A 21,410-nucleotide genomic window follows, 5' to 3' on the forward strand; every position below is an offset into this window, starting at 1 on the left:
TAGCACCTTACATGGACAATATCTTGTTACAGGCACACTGGAGCACTAGGAGTCCCTTCTCAGTGTTCTTCGATCAAATGGATGGAAAACAGTTCTCTTTCTCCAAATACCAGGGTGAATTTCCCTGGGTACTATAATAGAGTCCTTATCTATGAAGATATTTCTAACAGATCAGAGACGTTGCAAGCTAACTACTGCATGTCTTGCCCTCCAGGCCTTCTTGAGTCCCTTAGTGTATGGAGGTGATTGGAATCATGGTGTCCTGTATGGACATCATTCCTTTTGCCAGATTCCATCTCATTCCCTTACAACTCTGTATGCTGAGACAATGGAACAGCGACCATTCAGATCTGTCTCAACAGATTTTGTTAGACAACCGGTCGAGAGACTCGCTCTCTTGGTGGCTCTGTCCAGAACATCTGTCCCAAGGCACGTGCTTCTTGAGATCATCCTGGGAGATTGTGACTACGGACGCAAGCCTTTGTGACTACGGACGCAAGCCTATCTGGCTGGGGAGCCGTTTCGAATACCAGGAAGACACAAGGGTTGTGGACTCAGGAGGAGTCCTCCTTTCCGATCAATATTTTGGCACTCCGGGCAATCTTCAATGCTTACATTCTTCTTGGTCCGTCCCAGTTTATCAGATTTCAATCAGACAGTATAACTTTGGTTGCCTACATCAACCTTCAGGGGGAACGAGAACTTCCCTGGCGATGAGAGAAGTATCTTAGATACTAAAGTGGGCAAAGACTCACAACTGTACGCTGTCAGCGATCCACATTCGGTGTATGGACAACTGGGAAGCGGACTTCCTCAACTGGAAATCATTTCACCCAGGGGAATGGTCTTTCCACCCCGAGGTGTTTGCAGAGATATGCAGCGAGTGGAGGATGCCAGAGATATATCTCATGGCATCCTGCCTCAATACCAAGCTACCCAGGTACGGGTCGAGGTCGGGGGATCCTCAAGCGGAGCTAATAGATGCCCTAGCAGTGCCATGTAGGTTCAGACTCATATATCTTTTTACTTCATTACCACTTCTCCCTCATGTGGTGGCCCGCATCAAGCAGGTCTGAGCATCAATGATTCTGTTTGCTCCATCGTGGCCGCAAAGGACGTGGTTTACAGATCTGATGGGGATGTCCCCATCTCCTCAGTGGAGGTTTCCTTGTCGCAGAGATCTGCAGATACAGGGTCCCTTCGTACATTAAAATCTAGATTCTCTGAGGCTGACTGCGTGGAGATTGAACGTTTAGTCTTAGCCAAGAGAGTATTTTCTGAGAGTGTTATCGACACTCTGATTCAGGCTCGTAAGCCAGTTGCTCGTCGTATCTACCATAACGTGTGGAGGACTTACTTGTACTGGTGTGAAGAGCGTGGGTTTTCCTGGCATAAGGCTAAGGTTGCCAGAATTGTATCTTTTCTCCAGAATGGACTGGAGAAGGGTTTGTGACGAATTCCCTGCTACCCCGACTGGCTAGCTCTGCCAAAACGATCTTCCAACACCTGGAACGAGCCACTATGTAGCAGAGAAAAAGTGATTTCAGCAATCCCCACCCAAATAACTAGACAACTAGCATTTAGGTGGAACAAAGAAGAACTAATTTTATTGGAAAACACACACTCCTTTTATACACAAAGCTCATCTTGATGAGACACTGGACAATGTTCCCGCTATTCCTGCCCCTCCAGACAGGCTGGCGCCTCCATAGCAGCCACAGTCTCACAGAATCCTATTACCCAGGGGTGGAGGCGGTTTTTTGGTGACCCAGGGTGTCATTTGAAAGCTCTCAGTCCCCAGATGCCACAGTCCAAAAAGCGGGGTGATTCGTTATTGGGGACTGGAGATACAGTCCGTTGATGTTATGGGGGTAGGGGTGTCCAAAACCCCCGGTTCCCAACGGAGCTCCCCTCCGGTAATTCCCCCTCCTCTTGTCCTCCCTAGGGGCTACGAATCCCCAAAAGAGCGGAGCTCTGGGGCAAAGGGCCGTTGGAGCGACCAGAGGTAAAGTTAGCGGGTGTCCTGCTGTTCTGTGGCCGACCGAGAGTTCCAGGAGCCCGGCCAGCCTGAGAGGGGTTAGGCTGGTGTCCGTTGTGAGGCGGCCGATCGGGAGTTCCAGGAGCCCGGCCAGCCTAGGAGGGTCAGTAACCAGCTCTTCTCTGACAAAGTAGAAACACAAAAACAAGCAAACAAAGACTCATAGAGATCACAGTTGCTCTGAGGAGCCCAAAACAGCTGAGGAACAACAGGGGTGAGGTAGTAGGGGGGTAGAGGTTTAACCCTTGCAGCCCGGTGCCTGTGACATGTTTCTTGCTTTGAAGTTTTATCTTTAGGCTACTAAGGAGTTCAGACAATCTTCCTCTTTGTTAGTTATCTATACGGGGAAGCGTAAGGGGCAGAAGGCTACTACTTCCCTATCTTTTTGGTTGAGGAGTGTCATCAGCATAGCTTATGAGACAGCGGGACAACAGCCTCCTGAGAGGATAACGGCACATTCCACTAGAGCAGTGGCTTCCTCCTGGGCTTTTAAGAACGAAGCTTCTATGGATCCAATTTGTAAGGTGGCTACCTGGTCCTCCTTAAACACTTTTTTTCTAAATTTTTCAAGTTTGATGTGTTTGCTTTGGCTGAAGCAGCTTTCTGGAGAAAAGTTTTGCAGGCTGTGGTGCCCTCAGACTAGAGTCCACCTCTCTTTTTTGTTCCCTCCCGTTATTCTTTCAGTGTCTTCTGGACTTGGGTATAGTTTTCCCAACAGTAAGGAATGAAGTTGTGGACTCTCCCTGCCTTATGTAAGGAAAACATAATTTATGCTTACAGATACATTTCTTTCCTTTCTGGCAGCGAGAGTCCACGACCTCGCCCATAATTTATTTTTGTTGGGCGGCTCCCTTTTTATATTATTTCTTCTGGCACCTTTATACCCTGGTGTTTCTCCTACTTTTCCTTGTTCCCTCGGCCGAATGACTGGGGTGATAGGGGAAATGGGAGGGATATTTAAGCCTTTTGGCTGGGGTGTCTTTGCCTCCTCCTGGTGGCCAGGTGTTGTATTTCCCAACAGTAAGGAATACAATCGTAGACTCTCACTGCCAGGAAGGAAAGAAATTTATATGGTAAGCATAAATTATGTTTTCTCTTCTGTTTTTGATTAGGACAGAATCAGCTAATTTAGTAATTTCCTTTTCAACCATGTTATGGAACACCTACAAAAGGTCACCTCTCATTTTGAAAAGGATACAAATATTTGTTTGAAGGTAAATATTAAAATTAGGAAGACATAAAGACTGTTGGTCATATTTATAACTTTTACTCTTCAGATGTTGTAATGTGACTAAATCGCATTGTTCATCAAAAGATAATGTATCTAGACCGAAAGTAATTTCATCACATTAATTATTTATTTATACACTGTATTTATAAATATTTTTATATGCAACAAATAACAGATGCTTTTATTTTTGTTCTTAAAAAAATAATACATTTTTGATGCATTTATTAGATGCAACGACAATTGTTTCATATCCATTTAACAACATACACTAATTGCATTCTTTATTAGAACTAACCGGTCACAGTGATGAAAATCTAGACACAGGAGCACAAGGAGAACTTGTACAGAATATTCAGCCAGTGAAGACCTCATCAGACGTCTCTGCAGGTGAGAGATCTGTTTTCTTCACCATTTATTTGAAAACTCCGATTTTAAAATGACTTATTCCTTAATAAAATGATGTAAATTATGGACCTGAAGACTGACCAATTCAAATCTTAAAATATTGAAGTGTTGTGTAATATTACTATATATTCAGATTTGTGTGAGCTAACAGATTAAATCCATTTAACCACAAAAACTAATTTCTTCAATGGCATGGAGAATCCACAAATTAATTTATTACTGTTGGGAATTAAACACCTGGCCACCAGAGGAGGAAGCAAAGACACCCCAGCCAAAGCATTAAGTTTCCCTCCCACTTCCCATACTCCCCCAGTCATTATTTGCCTAGTAAACTATGAAAAGTGCTCTGAAGATTTATCAAAGTCCTTTAATGGGTAGTTTCCCTACAAGACAGGACTGGGGTTCACAGAGTAGCTTTGTAAGTCTCTTACTCAGAGTGAAAGTTAGCTGCTGAATGTTGCAGGGAAGCTTCTCTGTCCTCCTTCCAGCAATTTGTGCTAACATCCCCTCTGACAACCAGTGTAAGCTTACACTGCTTTCCTTTCTACCTCAGGTCACTGTCAGATGTGGATATGAAGCTGTCAGACCTAGAAGTGCTGTGACTGTTCCACAGCAGAGACCCTGGAGAGTAAGTCCTTTATTGTATATCCTTTAAACTTGGACCCCTGGATACTCACTACTGGGATAAGAGGACTTAAGAGTATCCACCTGCACTTACTTGCCCTGAGGAGGGTTTGGGGAATTGTAAGTTATATCCCTTATGCAGGATATCAGTTATGGAGCAGTATGGAACCCCTTTTGATGGCGGGTGACTTTCTGTCCGGTGGGGTTAGGGTTAATCCCTTTCCCGCTGAGGAACAGTTTTGGTGTGCTCTCTCCTCAGTTTATGGCGTCTTCTATGACACGGGCATGTTCCACTTCTCTGTCAAGCTCTCTATAATACTAAGCTTGTGGGATATTTGTGGCGCCTTATTTATTACATTGTGTGGTAATTTTTATTTTATCAAAAGTTTCTACAGCTCAGTGGATAGAGCTCACAAGTTTTGTGTAAGATAACTTCAGCTGCTTTATATTGATTTTCAAGAGATCCTTTATCTAAACTTTCTCTTTAGTTACAAATTATTTAGAGTTATGAACTTTTATAAGTTCTGGTTTTTCCATGTTTCATTTTCTGTACTTTGCTGACATCTAGTGGCTATTGTGATTACAGTACGACTGCTAAAATTCAGGTTTAAGCTGGAATATCCTCGCTTTTTTTCTAAAGGAGGTTTTTTCACCTCAAGTTTCCTGAGTCTAAGCTGTCTGAGGAACCTAAGGCTTCTAATCTGGACCTTTCCAGAAGCGGCTCGAATAGCGGATATCATTTCTAAGAATTGGGAGAAGCCTGGGTTCCTTTCTCCTCATCTACTAGAAAAATGAAAAAAAAACTTTTCCAGGTTCCTGTCTCTCTTTTATTTAAAGGGTGATGGACCTATTTCCTTACTGGAAGTGTACTACTTTTCTTCTTGAGGATAGTACCTCCTTCTGAAACCCCTTGGACGTAAAGATGGAGGGGTATTTAAGGAGAATGTTTAGCCAGATGCGACTTTTCTTCAACTGACTGATAGGTTGTGGGTTTTAACCCAGGTAAGCTCTGGCATGTGATTATGGTGAAAGCAAACATTCCAAGCGTGCGTGGTTATGGAATGGCGATCTTTCCGGTCTATTCAATCAGGTCGTTCTGGTTAGCCATCGAGAGACTCTCCTGGTGACTCTATCAAGAACTATTGTCTCAGGCTCATGCTTTTTATGTCCTTTATGGGAAATTCTGACTGTGGACGCCGGCCTTCTTGGCTGGGGTACAGTTTGGAGGTAACTTGAAAGCACAGGGGAACTAGTACCTGGAGGAGTTTTCACTTCCCATCAACTTACTGGGATTGAGGGTCATCTTCAATACTCTGATGGCATGGCGCCAAATTCGTTACATTTAGTTTATCAGAACAAAATATTTTCTGTTGTTTATATCAATCCTTAGAGGAACGAGGACTTCTCTGGTGAGGAGAGTAATGTCTCGACCCTCAGTGAGTGAAGTCTCACATGTGTCACATTGTGCCCATCTCAGCACAGGGGTTGACATTTGAGAAGCAGATTCCCTGAGCGGCCTTTCTTCTCTGGGAGTAGTCCTTTCTTCCCGAAGTTTTATCCGAAATAACTCTCAGGTGGGGAGTTGTCAGGGTGCCAGGAATCAGACTGAGATGAGAAGTTCAAAAATAATCACACCTTTATTCATAGCAAATAATAATAAAAAGTCCACAAGTCAAATAACAAGCCAGGAGTCAAAACCAGAGCTGGTAGTCAGACGAGCCGAGTCAGGAGCCAAAGCGAATAGTCAGACGAGCCAGAATCAGGAACAAGGAAAACAGCAGAGTCAGGAACACGCTAGAGATCAGGAACCAGGAAGAACGTCAGGCAGCCAGGTAATACACAGGAACTCTCACAAACAGGTCTGAGACAACGCAAAGGCAAAGCATATTGAACAGAGGCCCTTTAAATAATAAGTGATGACATCACAATTCTGAGACTGCATCCTGTCTCACATGGATGATGCACACCAGTCTGGCCATAAAAGGAAGTGTAGGAAATGAGCAGCATCCCCCACAATGCACCATAGTCAGGAAGAGAGGTGAGTAACATGGCAGCCAGCAGCACATGGCAAAAAACAGGGAAAAAGCCCTGACAGTACCCTCCCCTCAACTACCCATCCCCCGCGGGAGGACAAAAGGCTTATTGGGGAAACAGGCATGGAAGGCACGGAGGAGGGCGGGAGCATGAACATCACAGGAGTGAACCCAAGAACGCTCCTCCAGGCCGTAGCCCCTCCAGTGAACCAAATACTGTACACAGCCCCTGGACATACGAGAGTCAATAATGCTGCTGACCTCATACTCCTCATGGTTGTCAACAAAGATAGGATGGGATGAGGCAACACAGTGGTAAACCGATTACAAACCAATGGTTTCAAGAGGGAGACATGAAAAACATTGGAGATACACATAGCAGGAGGAAGGTCAAGAGCATAGGCCACAGGATTAACCCGTCTGAGTATTCAAAAAGGACCAACATAACGGGGAGCCAATTTATTGGAAGGCACACGAAGGTTCAAGTTGCGGGAGGACAGCCAAACTCTCTCACCAACCTGGTAGGAAGGTGCAGGCAGACGCCTATGATCAGCCTGGAACTTTTGGCGCTACATAGAACGATGAAGGGAATCCTGAATCTGCATCCACGTGGAACGGAGTTGCCGGAGATGCTCCTCCAAAGCCGGAATACCCTGAGACATGAATGAATCGGGCAACAAGGATGGTTGAAACCCTTAATTCGCTATGAACGGGGATAACTTGGAGGAAGCATTAATAGCACTATTACGAGCAAACTCTGCCCAAGGTAACAGTTCAGACCAATTATTGTGGTGATCTGAGACATAGCAACGGAGGAACTGTTCCAGAGGTTGATTAGACCGTACCGCAGCCCCATTGGATTGAGGGTGCTATGCCGAGGAGAAGGAAAGCTGGATCCCCATTTGAGCACAAAAGGAACGCCAAAATCTGGAGACAAACTGGCTACCCCGGTCCGACACTATCTCCTTGGGTAACCCATGTAAACGGAAGACCTCCCGGGCAAAAATCGAAGCAAGCTCCTGAGCGGTAGGCAGCTTCATCAAGGGAATGCAATGGGACATTTTAGAAAAACAGTCAACCACCATAAGGATAACAGTATTGCCATTGGAAACAGGGAGCTCGACAATGAAGTCCATGGAAAGATGTGTCCAAGGACGCTCACTATTAGCAATAGGTTGAAGAAGACCCACAGGAAGACGTAGAGGAGTCTTATTCTGTGCACAAACTGAGCAGGAGGCAATATACGCAGCAATATCAGAACGAAGACCTGGCCACCAGAATTTTCGAGTGACAGACCAAATCATTTGGTTCTTGCATGGGTGACCTGCGGCTTTAGGATAGTGGTAAGTGTGCAAAAGTTTAGTTTGAATATTCTCAGGAAAAAAACACTTATCACTAGGTTTCTCAGGAGGTGCATTGGTTTGTGCAGCCAGGATCTCCTCCCCCAAGGGAGAAGTCAAATTAGTACGTATGGTAGCCAAAATATGGTCAGGAGGTATAACAGGAGTAGGTACAGACTCCTCCTTGGACAGAGGCGAAAATTGTCGAGAGAGGGCATCAGCCCTAACATTCTTACTACCAGGCAGGTAGTAGACCACATAATTAAAAATAGCGCCCATCTGGCCTGTCGGGGCGACAAATAGATAGATAAGTTAAATTCTTGTGATCAGTAAAAATGAGCACTGGCACGCTAGTACCCTCGAGAAGATGCCTCCATTCCTTAAGTGCCAAAATTATGGCCAGTAATTCCCTGTCGCCAATTTCATAATTGCACTCCGCTGGAGACAATTTCTTAGAGAAGAAACCACACAGATGCAAGGAACCGTCAGGCGTAGGACGTTGAGACAAGAGGGCACCTACTCCAGTCTCAGACGTATCGACCTCAAGAACGAAAGGCAGGACAGGGTTAGGATGAGCCAGAACTAGAGCGGCAGCAAAGGCAGTCTTAAGACTATCAAAGGCCTTAATGGCAGTAGGTGACCAATGGAGTGGATCATTCTCTTTACGGGTCATGTCTGTGATAGGTTTGACCAAGGAAGAAAAGTTTTTAATAAACTTTCTATAGTAATTGGCGAACCCCAAAAAACGTTGAATAGACCGAAGACCAACTGGGCAAGGCCACTGCAAAACTGCAGATAACTTGTCAGGATCCATGGAGAACCCTGCAACGGAGATAACATAACCTAGGAAGGTTACTTGAGTCTGATGGAACTCACATTTCTCGAGTTTACAAAACAGGCCGTTTTCACGTAGTCTCTGAAGAACCTGTGTAACATCAGAACGATGAGCCTCAAGTGTGGGTGAGTGTATGAGGATGTCGTCTAAGTACACCACAACACACTGTTGCAACATATCTCATAGGACATCATTAATAAATTCCTGAAAAACAGCAGGAGCATTACATAGGCCAAAGGGCATTACAAGATACTCATAATGCCTGCTCCTGGTGTTAAATGCTGTTTTCCATTCGTGACTCTCCTTAATCCTAACGAGATTGTACGCTCCTCTCAAATTAAGTTTAGTAAAGACTGTAGCTCCCTTAAGGCGGTCAAATAGTTCCGTAATGAGCGGAATAGGGTAAGCATTCTTAATGGTAAGACGATTAAAGGGACATGCCATCCACATTTTTTCTTTTATGATTTAGAAAGAGAATGCAATTTTAAACATCTTTCTAATTTACTTATATTATCTAATTTGTTTTATTCTCTCGATATTCTTTGATGAAAAGCATATCTAGATATGCTCAGTAGCTGCTGATTGGTTGCTGCACATAGAAGCATCATGTGATTGGCTCACCATGTGCATTGATTTTCCTTCAAATAAGGATATTTAAAAAATGAAGCAAAATAAATTATGGAAGTAAATTGTAATGTTGTTTAAATTTCTATTCTCTATCTGAATCATGAAAGAAAGATTTTGGGTTTAGTGGCCCTTTAAGACTTAAAATTTTAAATCTCCATATTATCCTTAAAGCTTTTTTTTAGCGCTCCCAAACTTTAATAATTGACTCTTGTTTGGTTTATACTAAAAGTGGTAATCATAGGGAAGATTACCTGTGAGGGAGCTTAAGGATAATAACTTGGCGCTTATCTTAAATTAACCCACGCAACAAGACGATTAAGACTCCTATAATCGAGACATGGTCTTAACTCGCCACCCTTTTTCTTCACAAAGAAGAAGCCAGCCCCTGCAGGAGAGCAGGATTTGCGGATGATTTCCCGCGACAGAGCATCGGCAACATACTCCTCCATAGCACAATTATCTGCAACAGACAGAGGGTATACCCGGCCCCGAAGAGGAATGGCTCCGGGTTGTAGGTCTATGGCACAATCGTAAGACCGGTGAGGAGGCAACGTACCGGCACGCACCTTGTCAAACACGTCTAGGAACTCTCGGTACTCCTCTGGCAATTGATATACCGAAGAAGTGCACAAGACTTTAACTGGTTTCCGAAGACAAATCGAAATACATTGCGGGGACCACAACAAAATTTCGGACCTGCGCCAGTCGAGACTGGGATTGTGCTATTGGAGCCAGGGATAACCCAGAACAACCGGAAAATGCAGAGAGTTTATCACCTGGAACTGGAGGGTTTCAAAATGGAGAGCCCCAACAACCATGGACAACGGAACAGTTTCGTGAGTAACGAGTGCGGGCTGAAGGGGCCTGCCATCAATGGCCTCAATAGCAAGCGGAACGGACCGAGGCAAAACAGGAATGGAGTGCTTTGATACAAAAGCACTGTCAATGAAATAGTCCGCAGCACCGGAGTCAACACGAGCCTGAGTGACTATGGAGGAGTCCACCCAGGAAAGGACAACCGTGACAAAAGGTTTCTCCTTAAGAGGTTCCGGGGACCTTAGGTGTGAGCATTTCCCGGCCGTGTAGGACAATACTTCAAAAGGTGGCCCTGTAACCCACAATAGAGGCAAAGCCCCTCCCTCCTCCTAAAGGCCCTCTCCTCCGCGGATAGACGTGTGAATCCCAACTGCATTGGTTCAGCAGTACCTGGTGACTCGGGACCAGGATACAGCGCTACACTACCCCTGATGGGGGTTGTGTGGCTAAAGATGGTGTCCACGACTAGTTAGAATATTCGTGATATACAAATAGATAGACGTATATATATATATATAAGATAAAAATGTTAAAATCATAAATCAATAGATAAAATATAACAATTAGTTTTTATTCAATGAAATGTATACACAATCAATAAAAAGAATAATATAGGATAAAACCTATATATATATATATATATATATATATATATATATATATATATATATATATATATATAATAAATGAAAACCGGATAATAGAGGTTTATATGGGATGAGCTATAGGTAAAACTCTATAGTTGGTATTTTACAGAAGTCTTATCCTTGGTGTATCACTGATATGTAACGGATATCCAATCTTATTGAAGTCCTATTAAATGTCCAAAAATTAAATGTCCAAAAAATTAAATGTCCAAAAAATTTAAATTAAGTGTCCAAAAATTAAATATCCAAAAATTAAATGTCCAAAAATATTGGTGGGTGGTGATCCAAAGCTAATGCATTAATTAAAGTGATCAATAAAAAGAATTGGTTTGTTAAAAAACTCCAAAATATGGTAACATTTTTAAAATATAAAAAATATAAAAAAATATAAAAAGTAGTGATCAACAATCCATGTGGAAAAAAGAGAAAAAAGAAAAAATTATACAAAATGAGGTGTACACCTAAAATTCTGCCCTAAAAGCGTGTCCAAAAAATGGCCTAAAAAATGCCCTTAAAACAGTGTGACCTAGCAAATTCTGGATCCTTGTGATGACAAAAAAGCAATATCCTTGCAAGTAGTCTTTATATAAATCCTTGTGTTAGCCAAAAGAAATGTTCATAAAGATAGTATAGTTGTGAATAGCCCAAAGTTAAGTGATCCAAATGTAAATGTATGAGGTTCTAAGATGATGTTCCTCTTCTCAAAGGGTATATCAGTTTGTTAGGATGTCCTCATGTACCTATAAGACTGTACAAAAAACGGACATAGTGCAATAAAGTCACCATAAAGATTGCAATATTAGTGTTCTACTCACCAGATATAAGCCTGAGCTGCAATACCAGTATATAGCCAACGTGTTTCGGTCCCCAGGGACCTTTCTCAAGACTGGTCTATATTTTTTATATTTATATTTTTTAAATTTTACCATATTTTGGAGTTTTTTAACAAACCAATTCTTTTTATTGATCACTTTAATTAATGCATTAGCTTTGGATCACCACCCACCAATATTTTTGGACATTTAATTTTTGGATATTTAATTTTTGGACACTTAATTTAAATTTTTTGGACATTTAATTTTTGGACATTTAATAGGACTTCAATAAGATTGGATATCCGTTACATATCAGTGATACACCAAGGATAAGACTTCTGTAAAATACCCACTATAGAGTTTTACCTATAGCTCATCCTATATAAACCTTATTATTCGGTTTTCATTTATTATATATATATATATAGGTTTTATCCTATATTATTCTTTTTATTGATTGTGTATACATTTAATTGAATAAAAACTAATTGTTATATTATATCTATTGATTTATGATTTTAACATTTTTATCTTATATATATATATATATATATATATACGTCTATATATTTGTATATCACAAATATTCTAACTAGTCGTGGACACCATCTTTAGCCACACAACCCCCATCAGGGGTAGTGTAGCGCTGTATCTTGGCATTCTATTTTTTAAACTGATACATCGGAATCTGGTTGGGAGACTCCGCCTTTTTGAGGTATAGCCTGTATGGTATTTATTGTGGCGCTGCAAGACATACACTTGTTTGACTCGGGACCAGGAGGCATGGGAGGAGCGGGAGACATGGGTGGGAACGAACATGTAAGAGACAACGGAACAGGAGGCTTCTGCAATCGCTCCTTGAAAGAGGGCCTCTCTCTGAGTCTGATGTCAATTAGGATAAAAAAAGACACCAATGCCTCGAGATCCTCTGGTAAATCTCTGGCAGCAACTTCGTCTTTAATCGCATCAGAGAGCCCATGAAAGAAGGCGGCAACAAGGGCTTCATTGTTCCAACATACCTCTGCAGCATGCGTACGGAACTCAATAGCATACTGAGCAACAGATTTTGTACCTTGCTGAATGGACATGAGTCGTTTAGCAGCAGAGGAGGAGCATGCCGGAACATCAAATACCCTTCGAAATGAGGCCACAAATTCAGGGTAATTTGAAATCACAGGTTTATTAGTCTCCCACAAGGGATTAGCCCAGGCAAGAGCTGTGTCAGAGAGTAACGAGATGAGAAATCCCACCTTAGCTCTGTCGGAGGGAAACGCCTGAGGTAACATCTCACTTTTGTTTATTGTAACAACACAAGGAGTTTATATAGGGTACAGATATACATTGAATCATATAATCATTGCCTAATTCTTAAGATTATCTAACACCAGATGTATCCTGTATGTAATTAATCAGCTTTTCTGATATCTTTAAGTCTAAATCTTTGAAGAAAGGATACTCCAACCTTGGCAAGTTTTCATAAAAGAAAGACCTTTATTATACCATGATCCACAAAAAAAAGCTGCTTTTTTGTGTGGACCATGGTATAATAAAGGTCTTTCTTTTATGAAAACTTTAAACAAAGGAATTTCTCCAGCTCTAAGTTTTACATAAAAGGCCTTTATTAATCATACAGGGTTCAAAGAACAAGCAACGTTTCAGGCTAAGACTTAGCCCTTTCTCAAGCTTAACATAATGTGAATAAAAGGATGTTTAAATAGCCATTTTGGTGCCAACAATTCGTAATTAGCACATATATTATGCCATCTACTGGTAAAAATAGTGAATGACATTGTGTTGAACAAAATCAATCGATACAACAGCTCCCTCTAGTGGTTATCAAAATGCATGTGCACAAATCTATATTTTTACAAGATCCTAAATATATATTTATGTTTTAACCCCTTAATGATAATTGACGTACCAGGTACGTCATGCATTAACAAGCAGTTAATGACAATAGACGTACCTGGTACGTCAGTTGTCTAACAGAGTGCTGGAAGCGATTGCGATCGCTTCCAGCATCTCTGAGGGTATTGCAGTGATGCCTCGATATGGAGGCATCCTGCAATACCCCTTTACAAGCCTCCGATGCAGAGAGAGACACTCTGTGGCCCTCTCTGCACCGGAGTGTCGGTGGGTGGGAGCAAGGCAGGGATGCGGGTGGGCGGCCTGCCAAGGGCCTGTGATGTGGAGGGGGCGGGATTGGAGGCGGCAGTGTCCGGGGGCGCGCACACGGGGGGGGCGGCAGGAGCTGGTGGGAACTGCTACACTACAGAAACATTTAATACAAAATTGGGAGAAAAGGGGGGGATTTTAATTTAAAAAACAATTGAAGGGTTCTGGGAGGGAGGGAGGGAGGGAGGGAGGGGGTATGAGCTACACTACAGAAAAGCTAAACTACAGCAAAAAAAGCAAAAAAAATAATAAAAGCATGTTTTTTTTTACTAAACTGGGTACTGGCAGACAGCTGCCATTACCCAAGATGGCGCCCATTAAGCTAGAGGGGGAGGGTTAGAGAACTGTTTGATGGGGGATCCGTGAGGTTGGGGGCTAAGGGGGTATTCTATACAGCAGCTTATGTAAATATGCTATAAAAACAAATATACCTTGTATTTTAGTACTGGCAGACTTTCTGCCAGTACTTAAGATGGCGGGAACAATTGTGGGGTGGGGGAGGGAAGAGAGCTGTTTGGGAGGGATCAGGGGGTCTGATGTTTCAGGTGGGAGGCTGATCTCTACACTAAAGCTAAAATTAACCCTGCAAGCTCCCTACAAGCTACCTAATTAACCCCTTTACTGCTAGCCATAATACACGTGTGATGCGCAGCAGACTTTAGCGGCTTTCTAATTACCAAAAAGCAACGCCAAAGCCATATATGTCTGCTATTTCTGAACAAAGGGGATCCCAGAGAAGCATTTACAACCATTTGTGCCATAATTGCACAAGCTGTTTGTAAATAATTTCAGTAAGAAACCAAAAATTGTGAAAAATGTAAAGGTTTTTTTTTATTTGAACGTATTTGGCGGTGAAATGGTGGCATGAAATATACCAAAATGTACCTAGATCAATACTTTAAGTTGTTTACTACACTACACTAAAGCTAAAATTACCCCAAAAAGCTCCCTACATACTCCCTAATTAACTCCTTCACTGTTGGGCATAATACACGCAGTGGCATTTAGCGGCCTTCTAATTACCAAAAAGCAACGCCAAAGCCATATATGTCTGCTATTTCTGAACAAAGGGGATGCCAGAGAAGCATTTACAACCATTTATGCCATAATTGCACAAGCTGTTTGTAAACAATTTCAGTGAGAAACCGAAAGTTTGTGAAAAAATTTGTGAAAAAGTGAACGATTTTTTGTATTTGATTGCATTTGGCGGTGAAATGGTGGCATGAAATATACCAAAATGGGCCTAGATCAATACTTTGGGATGTCTACTAAAAAAAAATATATACATGTCAAGGGATATTCAGGGATTCCTGAAAGATATCAGGGTTCCAATGTAACTAGCGCTAATTTTGAAAAAAAGTGGTTTGGAAATAGCAAAGTGTTACTTGTATTTATGGCCCTATAACTTGCAAAAAAAAACAAAGAACATGTAAACATTGGGTATTTCTAAACTCAGGACAAAATTTAGAAACTATTTAGCGTGGGTGTTTTTTGGTGATTGTAGATGTGTAACAGATTTTGGGGCTAAAAGTTAGAAAAAAGTGTTTTTTTTTCTCCATTTTTTCCTCATATTTTATAAAAAAAAATTATAGTAAATTATAATATATGATGAAAATAATGCTATCTTTAGAAACTCCATTTAATGGCGAGAAAAACGGTGTATAATATGTGTGGGTACAGTAAATGAGTAAGAGGAAAATTACAGATAAACACAAACACCGCAAAAATGTAAAAATAACCTTTGTCACAAACGGACAGAAAATGGAAAAGTACTTTTGTCATTAAGGGGTTAAAAAAACATTAAAATAAAAAAATCAAATTTACATAGATAATTGCAGTCATGACAATCATATTTGAAATGTTATTTGTCAAGAATATGGTTACTCAGAAAAAAAACAAGACATAAGGATCTAATCCAAAGGCTATATCTGCATATATTAACTGTCAATATCCATAGACATTTATTGGAAAAGTTGGAATAAATATAACATTATGTTGTATGGAAAAATCTAAGTAAATTTACATATACTGTACATGTGTTCTTAAAAGAGAAGTATAATCACCAAAAAGCTGTCCAATTGCATTCCCTGTTGTGTGTTGTGGATTAATGAACTAGATACCTTGACCCCAAAGGGACTTAACATGGAATGCAATTGGACATCTTTTTGGCGATTATACTTCTCTTATAAGAACACATGTACAGTGTATGTAAATTTACTTTGTTCCCCACCTTTGTATTTCATCTTTAGGTCTAAAGGCAGATTTATTGCTGACAGGATAACGGAGACGGTGGAAATTTTAAAATACATTTGATGATGTATAGTTCACCTATCAACTGCATAATCAGCATTTTGCACATAACTAGTGAGGGCAAAAGGACATGTATAGTATTTGTAGAATTGATATTACAGAGTTTATGATTAAAGGGACAGTATACACTCATTTTCATATAACTGCATGTAATAGACACTACTATAAAGAATAAGATGCACAGATACTGATATAAAAATCCAGTATAAAACTGTTTAATAACTTACTTAAAAGCTCTCAGTTTAGCTCTGTTGAAAAGGTAGCTGGAAAGCCCACTGCAAGTGGGAAATAAGACACTCCCCCTTTTGCATATGAAAAGACCCTTTACACAAACAGGAGCAAGCTGGAAAAGGTAGCTGACGGTATTCTCATAAAACTTTGGGGCTTGGTTAGGAGTCTGAAAATCAGAGCAATGTTATTTAAAAATAAGAAAAACTATACATTTAAAAAAAATATATTTATGCAAAAATGAGTGTATAATGTCCCTTTAACATAAAGTTACATAGCAGGATTTAGTATTACTGTTTGATACAATTATACATTTATGTGTGTATACTATAATTAAAGGGATAGTAAACCCCAAAATTTTCTTTTATGATTCAGATAGAACATAAATTTTAAACAACTTTCCAATTTAATTCTATTATCAAAATGTATTCATTCTCTTGTTATCCATTGCTGAAGGGACAGCATTGCACTACTGACAGGAAGCTGAAAATATCTATTTAGCCAATCACAAGAGACAAATGTGTGCAGGCAGCAGCAGCTCCCACTAGTGTATATGTGCATATTCTTTTTTTAACAAGGGATACTAAGAGAACAAAGCACATTTGAAAATAGAAGTGAATTTAAAAGTGTCTTAAAATGACATGCTCTATCAGAATCATGCAAGTTTAATTTTGACTTTCCTATCCCTTTAATATAATGAGATACATATGATACATGGTATAATATTCTTACACTTCCTGATGTGCAGTCCTTTGTTCAGGCTCTGATTATAATAAGGCCTGTGTTTTATCCTGTTGCTCTTCTGTGGAGCTTTAATTTTGTTTCTTTGTGTTCTGCATCAGGTTTCGTTTTGAACCTATGCATTCTGTTGACCTTAAAGCTTTTGTCTTGGAAGATTTTGTTTTTGTTGTCTATTTCTTCCACTCGCAGAGTTTCTGAGTTATCCTCTTTGATGTATGTTCCGTGCAGATAAGGCTATTTGTCGTTCCTAGTTCGGTTTTCAACCTAAGTTGGCTCGATTCACATCTTCAATTAAGACATTGTAGTTTGTTCCCTTTTGTCCACCCTTCGTTTCAGAAGGAACGTTTTCTTTACGTTCTGGTTGTAGTGCGTGCTTTGAGGATTATTTCTTCATGCACTCAAGGATTTAGACAATCTTTTTCTTAGTGGGTTTGTATGCTGGTGAGGGCTGGACAGCAGAATCCTGGGAGGATTACAGCTCTTTCTACCATGCAGTGTGTTTTTGGGCTTTTAAGATCCAAGCTTCTATGGATCAAATCTATAAGAAAGTGGTATTGGCAGATTTTGTAAGCAGCGCTAATTTAAATAAGTAAAAACAAAACAGTCTTACTGCTCTGTTGCCTCCTGGTTATCTGGAGGGAAAGACACATACAAATGTAGGCGCATAGAATGGATTCCAAGTGTTGTTTCTTACGCTCCCAAACAGTCCAACTGCCGCCTCTCTCTGTCCCTGTGTGTTTCTCCCCACACCGGAAGTAGAAAAGTAGTCAATCGATCTGAATAGAAGAGAGCAGCGCAAAAGGACACGATTCAAGGCAGTTTTATTAACAGGTAAAACAGTGCAATACAAGTACTACTTACAAACAGTAAGTGCAATCAGACATTTCACAAATTATGTTGTGAACATATGGGGTCTCAGTCCGCCAATCCAGATCACCACAGCTAGCCGATAGTTCTGACAGGGGATGTTCTCCTCCCGAATTCAGCCTCCAGCAGCAGGGCACCTTCTCTGACAGCAGACTTGACCAGTATAGCTCAACGCGTTTCCCCCGGAGTACGCCCGGGCTTTTTCTAGAGCAGAATATTCAGTAGGAGTGTGTGTCACTATTTCTAGTAGATGGTAGAATCTTATTGGTCTAAATATTAACCAATGCAAGGCTAATTATCCTTACACACCCATATCACAACAAACATCATTTTGGTAAGACATATACAATCTATGCAATTGGGCTCACATACATTATAAAAGTTAACCGTGTTGCAAAATCATAATATTAATAATGATATTAGAAAGAACTAATTTGATTCAAGTGACATAACAATCATGTTCACATCGCAATCATGTTCATATTATAAAATAACTAATAGAATATATAATAAAATTACATCATGGTACATAATAAAATACATCATATTAAAAACAATTGATAATAAACATATACAATATGATAATACATATATAAACAGATACTAAAAAAATATATCTATACACTATAATGATATCTATACATCTGGATTAAATAAATTCGTATATGTTAAAAATAATCTCATCCTAAAAATTGATAGCAATAGTTAAAATAATACAAAAATGTAATTATATAAAAAAAAGGGAATAAAAGAGCACTCAAAGGATTTACTATATATAATATCCACAAAAGGTCCATATGGATATCCACGCATATACATATATACACGCATACACGTGCACACACTATGCATACATATCTTGTAGTGTGTAACTGCACATATATGCATATACACACATACACACGTGCATACACACATACACATACATATACAGGTAAACACTTATATTTCAAAAGTGATGTCCTGAAATGAGATAAAACAGAAAGACCCATAATTAATCAACATGCAAGGATAATATGACAAAACAGAGTAAAATAGGATAAAATAAGATAAAATAGACCATTAGGACAGGATGCATCATGACAATTAGATCACAAAAAGGCCTGAACATCCAAGTCAATATTTAATCCATGTGGATCCAAGGTTTTCAGCTTATATATCCATTCTGTTTCTCTTTGTCTCAATGCTCTCAGTCTATTTTTATTATCAGGGGGTATCCAATCAATAATCTGTATCTCGAGGCCCCTAGGATCACTCCCATGGACTATTGAAAAGTGATTTGGAACACTATGTTTATTTAGACCATTCTTTATATTATATAGATGTTCATTAAACCTGGTTCTTGTCTTTCTTTTAGTGCGCCCTACATAGAGCAACTCACATTTACACCTCAATAGGTATACAGTATATGTGGTCTCACAGTTACATCTATATCTGATCTCAAAGTGTTTTGTCCCCTCAGAATTTACAAACTCATTGCCTCTTTTTACATGCGAGCACATATTACATTTCCCTTTATTACATTTATATGTGCCCATAGGTAGGGATAACCAATTATGAAGTGTACCTCCCTTCTCATTAATCTTACTTGGCCCAGCCTCTAACTTTTTTAACTTGCTGGGTGCCAAATGATTCTTTAAATTCCTATTTTTTCTAAAGGTAATGAGTGGTTTATCTCCTATCATCTCACCCAAGATGGGGTCAGATTTTAAAATACCCCAATGTTTCCTCATTACTTTCTTAATCACTCGGGCTCCTTCATTGTAAGTTGTCTTAATCACTCGGGCTCCTTCATTGTAAGTTGTCTTAATCACTCGGGCTCCTTCATTGTAAGTTGATATAGATCAAATCTATAAGCACTAGATTGACCTCTTTATATATATTTTCCAAAATTTTCACATTGGATGTTTTTGCCTCAGCTTAGGTTTCTTTGGGGAGTAAAATACTTTAAGTGGTGGTGCCTTCAGATTAGGGCCGTCTACTTTATTTCTGTCCCTGTTCATTCTGTGTCCTCTCTAGCTTGGGTATTAGATTCCCAACAGTAATGAATATATTTGTGGACTCTCCATGCCATTGGAAAGAAAACAAAATGTATGCTTACCTGATAAATTCTTTTCTTTCCTGGCATGGGAGAGTCCACAAACCCGCCCTGTGTTTTTAAGGCAGCATTTTTCCTAATCTTCTGGCACCTCTATAGCCCTAGTGTTTCTTCTACTTTTCCTTTATTTCCTTGGCTGAATGACTGGGGGAGTATGGGAAGTGGGATAGATACTTAATGCTTTGACTGAGTTGTCTTTGCCGCCTCCTGGTGGCCAGGTGTTGAATTCCCAACAGTAATGAATGAATTTGTGGACTCTCCATGCTAGGAAAGAAAAGATTTTATCTAGTAAGCATACATTTTGTTTTTATTCTTTATTAGAACTAACAGGTCACAGTGATGAAAATCTAGATACAGGAGCACATGGAGAACTGGTAGAGAATATTCAGCCAGTGGAGACCCCATCAGACGTCACTGCAGGTAACTGATATATGGCAGAAGCTACTAGTATTGTTTTATTTACCAATTATTTGAAAACTCAGATTTTAAAATGATTTTATCCTTCGGGAAAATAATGTAAACTATGGACCTAAAGATTGACCAATTCCAGTCATTAAATACTGTAGTGTTGTGCAATATTACTGTATAATTTGTGAGAGCTAATTGAGCTTACATCCATTTAACCAAAAAATAATAATTGCATTCTTTATTAGAACTAACAGGTTACAGTGATGAAAATCTAGACACAGGAGCACATAGAGAATTTGTACAGAATATTCAGCCATCAGATGTCTCTGCAAGTGAGTGATCTATGGTATAAGCTTTTCAAATAGAAAACTCAGATTCTGAAATGATTTCACCCTATAAAAAGGATGAGCCTCAATACACAAAGATTTCAATGATAAAATCTATTTGGTACATAAACGTACCATGTATTCCCTTCTCTTTTACCTTCTATTTTATTCTAATACTACACACAAACACACACATGCCCTCTCTTCTCTCACAATCTGCTTCATGGTAATAGTGTTGTCGAGTCCTAAAAGACACAAAAAGGGCGCCCTTGGTGCAGCAACTTCTAGGTATGCAAAGCGGTATCATACTCACAAATATACATGCACATCAAGTGCAATAATAGACGAGCCGAAACTTCAGAGCCATTCGGCTGACTCCCCAGCGGCAAATGAGCTGCGAGAGGGGCTCGTCTCCTGGTAGAATAACGGCTTCCGGTGTCAAAGTGTGCTACACCTGGTTGGATAGTTAGGTGGAGAGACGCTAACAAAATGTCCCCACAATACGATTCCCAAGGAGTGTGATGTTGAATAATCCAAGAGCAAGGTACAGCTATATTAAAAGTTTTATTAAAACAGGTTTAAAAAATGTTGCTTAGCAACGCGTTTCTCGGCTCAATACGCTGTTTCATCAGGCTACATATTGTCTACTAATACCTTGCTCTATTTAAAAGCCTCAGCTGGCCAATCAAAGGCTCTGAATATCACACACCCACAAGTTTTACGTGAGCTCTTATCCTATTTGGCCAACAGCGGATCATGTTTATCTATCGAGGGTGTGATTGATACACAGAGACCATTACCATAAAGATATTGGTGTAAATAACTTCTTACAGAATAAAAATATTT

At 40.0% G+C, this 21,410-nt stretch overlaps 1 protein-coding gene across 1 annotated transcript in view; it reads left to right on the plus strand.

The window, feature by feature from the left end:
* The window catches only part of LOC128657923 (gastrula zinc finger protein XlCGF66.1-like), a 172,154-nt gene that overhangs the window by 77,435 nt on the left and 73,309 nt on the right, over window positions 1-21,410 (plus strand). Inside the window, exons 7-9 of the mRNA XM_053712350.1 lie at window positions 3,558-3,656; window positions 20,152-20,250; window positions 20,484-20,570. Of these exons, the coding sequence (XP_053568325.1) occupies window positions 3,558-3,656; window positions 20,152-20,250; window positions 20,484-20,570 (285 nt within the window). The remainder of the gene's footprint in view (window positions 1-3,557; window positions 3,657-20,151; window positions 20,251-20,483; window positions 20,571-21,410) is intronic.

Source organism: Bombina bombina, chromosome 4 (genome assembly GCF_027579735.1).
Source record: "Bombina bombina isolate aBomBom1 chromosome 4, aBomBom1.pri, whole genome shotgun sequence".
NCBI classification, from domain to species: domain Eukaryota; kingdom Metazoa; phylum Chordata; class Amphibia; order Anura; family Bombinatoridae; genus Bombina; species Bombina bombina.